Source organism: Quercus lobata, chromosome 1 (assembly GCF_001633185.2).
Source record: "Quercus lobata isolate SW786 chromosome 1, ValleyOak3.0 Primary Assembly, whole genome shotgun sequence".
In the NCBI taxonomy this organism is placed as follows: domain Eukaryota; kingdom Viridiplantae; phylum Streptophyta; class Magnoliopsida; order Fagales; family Fagaceae; genus Quercus; species Quercus lobata.
This window is the reverse complement of record NC_044904.1, coordinates 6,732,080-6,738,044: the sequence shown is the minus strand read 5'-3', so window position 1 is coordinate 6,738,044 and position 5,965 is coordinate 6,732,080. Positions and strand designations below refer to the sequence as shown.

Sequence of the window (5,965 nt, the reverse complement as noted above, 5' to 3'; positions counted from 1 at the left end):
AGATCTATCCGCCAATTGTAAAGAGATAGTGGTCGGCTTTACTTCTCCAAGACCCAATTTCATGAAAACAGAGAGAGGCATTAGATTAATACTTGCCCCTAAATCACATAAAGCTCTATCAAAATAAGATTTTCCTATAGTGCTAGAGATAGTGAAACTCCCCGGATCTTTTAGCTTAGGCGGCAGCTTCTTTTGTAGGATTGCACTACTCTCCTCTGTTAGCATTACTGTTTCATGCTTCTCCAATTTCCGCTTCTTTGATATAATATCCTTCAAAATTTTAGCATATTTAGGCATTTTTTCCAAAGCTTCAATGAGAGGAATATTAATATGCAATTGCTTAAATATACTTAGAAATTTAGAAAACTGATCATCCACATTATTTTTTCTTAATCTTTGCGGAAAAGGAATTGGTGGATCATAAATTGAAGGAGAATAAGTCTCAAAAGTAACTTCCCTGGATTTTGAAGCTCTTTCATTCTCCTTAGTCTTCTCAGTTTGCTCCACTTCTTTCATCTCTGACTCGGCTTCCTTCATCTTTGACTCCTCATTATCCACAGCTTCATCTTGTTTGGCATTTATTACTTTTGGCTCCTCATATGTTCACCCACTTCTCAATGATATTTCCTTTGCATGTTCTTTCGGATTGGTGACAGTGTTGCTCGACAAAGTTCCTGCAGTCCTCTCTGTGAGCATGCTTGAGAGCTGACCGATTTGCACCTTAAGATTACGGATTGAAGCTGAGTTATTTTGGATCGCCACGTCTGTCTTCTGTATGTACTGCATGAACATGTCCTCAAGTGTCGGCTTCTTCTCTTGATGTGGAAATTGCTGAGGTGGTTTAGCCTGCACTTGGTTATTGCTCCATGAGAAGTTGGGGTGATTCCTCCATCTAGGATTGTACGTGTTCGAGTATGGATTATTTTGACGTTGAAGATTTGACAAGTAATTTGCTTGTCCATAACTCGATTGGGCAAAAGGATTTCCCACTTGGCAGTCGACACTTGAATGATTTCCTGCACAATGATCACAAACAACATTAGTTTGAATAGCATTAACATTCATTTTACCTAGTTGTTGAGACAAAGTTACCATTTGTGCTGCTAATGAGGTAATAGAATCAAGTTCTAAAACTCCAGTTGTCTTTCTTGGCATTGCTCTTTCTGTAGGCCATTGATAGTTGTTGGATGCCAATTCTTCCAGAAGTTCATAGGCTGCCTCATGAGTTTTACTCATTAAAGCTCCACCAGCTGCTGCATCAACCATAGACCTGCTTGTAGCTCCTAGACCATTGTAGAATGTTTGCACTTGAAGCCATGCTGGAAGGTCATGATAAGGACACCTTCGCAATAAATCTTTGTACCTCTCCCATGCTTCATATAATGATTCACCCTCAAATTGGATGAACGTGGTGATATCATTCCTTAACTTTGCTGTCTTTGTGGGAGGGAAATATTTGCTAAGATTTTTTGTGCCAACTTCCATGTGGTAATGAGGCCAGGTGGCAAAGAATTCAACCAAACTTTGGCTTTATCCCTAAGTGAGAAGGGAAAAAGCCTTAGTCGAATCGCATCATCTGTCACTCCGTTATGTTTAAAAGTATCACAAATCTCCAAGAAATTTGCAATATGGACATTAGGATCCTCTTGTGACAGCCCCCCAAACTGGACAGTCTGCTGGATAGTCTACAAGCGCACAGAATCGTAACAAGTAGTAAAGTGTTTTTAGAAAACGAATGTGGAACCCACATCGATTAACCATGTTATTGAATACCAAAATTCACTAAATTAATTACTATTTGGAAAATCGAAAATAAAAGGAAGTGTTACTATCTAAATTTAATTAAACTATTTTAAAAAAATAAATCTACGAATAAAAAGAATTAACAAAGCGTAAAAATCTAACATTGTAAAAAGATAATAAGAATGGATCTAGAGCAATTGATTTCACCTAACAAATCCCATACAATTTATTCTTCCTAATTATTAAATTCCAATAATCTCCCGTTGATGATTTAAAAATTCCTTAAGTATTCAATATCTTCCCTTGAATAATATCAAAAATATCTTCAACTAACAATTCCATATCTCTATGCGAATTTAATTAATTGGAGACTCATTATGTACTTTGAATTTTCTTAAAAATCACACTAATTGCAGTAAAGCATCTCTACTTTCGCTCAACTAATGGTGTTTAATTCTAGAACTAAAATAACAAATCACCTCTCGGTCTCATTGTCATTCAATTGATCAATCAATAATTCGTAAAAAGAAATATTAAGCATTAAGAATAAGAATTAAACACTCAATCATGGAAATATTAAAAATAAAATAACTTAGAATATAAATTGTGTGTTCATTGCTAGACTACATCAACGCTCTAGAAAATAAAATTTAGTTTATAATAAAATTGAAAAGAAAACAAATAAAACTTATGTCTTTCATCTGAATTGGTTGATCAACATGAAGCTCTCGCCTTTGTCCTCAGATCCTCCTCTTGAGAAAGACTCCCAAAAAAAAAAAAAAAACTTCAATGTGGCACACCCTTTTCCTCTCAGGTTTTTCTTCTCTTTTTTCCTTAAAGAGCCTTTAAATAGGTCAAGGAATCCTATTCCCGTTTGGAGAAAATCCCATATTTTTAGGCTTCACTTAACCGACTATTTTGGCCCATTTAACTTCAGAATTCGGGCTTTCAGTAAACACAAAGTTGTAGCCCTTTAAATTAACTTTCCAGCCCAACTTGAATCATCTCGATTGGACATCTGAGCCCAAAGTTATACTGAAAATACTAACTGATGTGCAGGCTGGAATCCTAATCCGAATTGGACTTGGATTTGGTGAAAATTTCCTTTGATTCCTTGCTCCAGTTGGACTTAAATTTAATTGGGTTGGTCTTCTCTTGAATTCATGCCTGGTTGGATGTAAGTTGACTTGATTCAATTGGCCTAGCGCCACTTTGCATGTAAAGCCCTTGTAGATTAATATGAAATCTTCTCATTCCTTCAAAGCACAAATGAATAGATAAATATAAATAAAAATCAAATCAAATCAAAAGAAATAAAGGAAAACTAAAAATTTTAATAAATAAGAGGATTATAAAAATCATGTAAAAATTACACTTATCACTCATCTTGGATAGTAATAGGAGTGACAAAAAAATCATTACTTGAGCTGGAAGATGCAAGACCATCAACTTCAATAATTGAAGTAAAAGGGTCTGAAATTGAGGCTTTACCATCAATAAAAGGAAATATGTTTTCATGAAAAACCACATCTCTAGATATGAAAACTGCATTTGTGGACAAGTCTAAAACTTTGTAACTTTTTATGCCAAAAGGATAGCCTAGAAAGACACACCTCTCTGCTCTTGCTGCAAATTTGGACCTATTATGTGCAAGTGTAGAAGCATAACTAATAGGCCAAAAACAAATTGACCCCTTGTGATGAATTAACCAATTAATTTAGTCAAGTGAATTAATTAAGTTAATTAACATGCAAATGCATGGTAGTACAAACAAATCACCAATAAACTAAGTATGCAACAAAAAATAAATTTGACACGGTGATTTGTTTATGAATGGGGAAAACCTACACGACAAAAACCCTACTAGGTGATTTTCAGGTCACCACTTCCGAAATTCCACTATTATCATAACAAGCGGTTATAAGTAAAGGAATCCTAGTACCTTATACTAACCTACAATTGAACCCTTACCCCAATACCCAATTGGACTTGTTCTGTAGTGACAATTTCTCCTTTTGATGCACGGTTCCCAAGTACTTGACTAACCAATTGCGCAGATCCCAGTACGCGACTTCATTCACCAACTAGAGAAGGTTGTTGGCTGCAAAGTTCTTCAGTTCATCCCAACGATGAAGATCAAGAAGATGTTTGGTCACAAAACCCTATAGTGCACATACACAGCAACTTCTTCAAGAACAATGAACTAGGGCAAATTCTATCTCCAGTTACAATTTGCTTAAACAAACTTTGCTCAACACTTGTGCAACTTGTGAACTTTTTGACTGCCATTTAAATAATCTTTTTATATGTCTAGGGTTGTGAGAAAAGAAGGCCTAAAGACACATTCACAGATCCCAAGAAAACAGAGCAGAAAATCTGTTTTTCTTAAACCTCGACAAATAGGAGCTGTTGAATAAGTGTTAAGCACACGGGCTAAAACAGCTTTCTTAAACTCGATAGATGCAGCTGTCGAGCCGGCTGTCGAGTTTTAATGAAATTGCACTATTCAGCTTGTTTCTTGGACAGACTTGATGACTTCAACACTTGATCTTGAAACATAGTTTCCTGAAGTATTAAAAACACCTAGATCTACCTAATTACAAGTAAAGTGCGTTTTGTCAAAGGATTAACCAATTACATAAAATAGTGACATATGTTCCTAACAAGTGAATTACATATGTCCTAACAATAACAAAGGCAGCCAAAGATCCTTAAATGAGCATAGGAAGGAGGATTGCCATAAAGGACCTCATAAGGGGTTTTGTGAGATAGAGGTGTACTAGGAATCCTATTAATCAGATATGCAGCAGTTAAAACGCAATGCCCCCAAAGATGTAAAGGCAAATGAGAATGGAACATGAGTGACCTTGCTACATTCAAGATATATTAATGTTTCCTCTCTACAATTACATTTTGCTGAGAAGTTTCAACACAGCTCAAATGATGCAAAATGCCCCTTTTAGCAAAGAACTCACTCATGATGAATTCAGTTCCATTATCAGTTCTAATGACCTTTACTTTCCTAGAAAATTGAGTTTCAACCATAGTGCAGAATTTCTCTAATATGGACTGAGTTTGTGATTTGTGCTTCAACAAGTAAACCCATGTACATCTAGAGCAATCATCCACTATAGTGAGGAAATATTTGCAAGAATCAATGGTAGATACAAAAAATGGACCCCACAAATCACAATGAATCAAATCAAAACAATTCTCAGAAATATGTAAACTTTCATTAAAAGGCAATCTTTTCTGTTTAGCAAGAGGACAAACATCACAAAAGAAATCTTCATTTGAATCACAAATCTGTACATTATTTGACTTGAATAAATTCAGCTTAGCATTGGAAGGATGCCCCAACCTCAAGTGCCATATATGTGGCCGAGTTTTATTAACAGAAAAAGCAGTTGAAACAAAAGAAGAGACAGAATTGCTATCTTCCAGCAGGTAGAGGCCATTGCACTCTTTACTTAGACCAAGTGTGCTCCAATGAGCAAGGTCCTGGATGAAACACAAGTTACCAAAGAAAATAAGGCAACATAGGATAGATTCTAGGTAAAAATATCCCATATACTTGGTCCTCTACCTCCTTTTCTTGCTTCACCTTCATACTGGAATTTAAACACACATTAGCACATATGTATCATGCTTGACATCCCAGTCCCAGGACACATGAAGACATGCTTTTTTATAATAAAAACATATAGGAACCTAGGACTAACCTTTTTAGATGATGATGTCGTCTTGAAAGTACTATGCCGGGCTCGGGACCAATCTCAAGTGGAGTTCAAGAAGCTAACAAGGTTAGTAGCAGGATTCAAAGAAGGGTTTGACAATGAATTACAAGAAGGTTCTTAATTTCCTTTTTCAGGGTTTGACCTTGTTTCTATGGTATGTAAAACTGGTCCTATGTACTAATGTACACCCCCAAACATAAATTAACCCTGAAAAATCAATTAAAGTCTCAACTTGACGGGGAAATTAAACTTTATGTACTACCCTAAACTATATCTCATGTTACATTTTATATCCTAAACTTTTTGAATGCATGTTTTGCATCCTAAACTATGACTCTTGTTACACTTTAAACCCCAACATAATTAAGTTTGTTGTTAGCTTGGATGAAAATTCAAAGTTTATGATGCAAAGTGTGCAATCATGAGTATAGTTTTGGTGGTAAAGTACAATTTCTCTTTTGTTTTTAAGGGATCAAGAATGGGCA

General features: G+C 35.5%; 1 protein-coding gene and 1 non-coding gene across 2 annotated transcripts; one reads left to right on the top strand and one right to left on the bottom strand.

The window, feature by feature from the left end:
* Positions 1-603: 603 nt before the first annotated feature.
* Positions 604-1,485, bottom strand: LOC115994356. The gene has a single exon (XM_031118479.1). It carries the CDS (start codon positions 1,483-1,485, stop codon positions 604-606), a length of 882 nt encoding a protein of 293 aa, XP_030974339.1.
* Positions 1,325-1,431, top strand: LOC115956126. Its single transcript, XR_004084265.1, has one exon. It is a non-coding gene; the product is annotated as a small nucleolar RNA R71 (small nucleolar RNA).
* Positions 1,486-5,965: the final 4,480 nt, after the last annotated feature.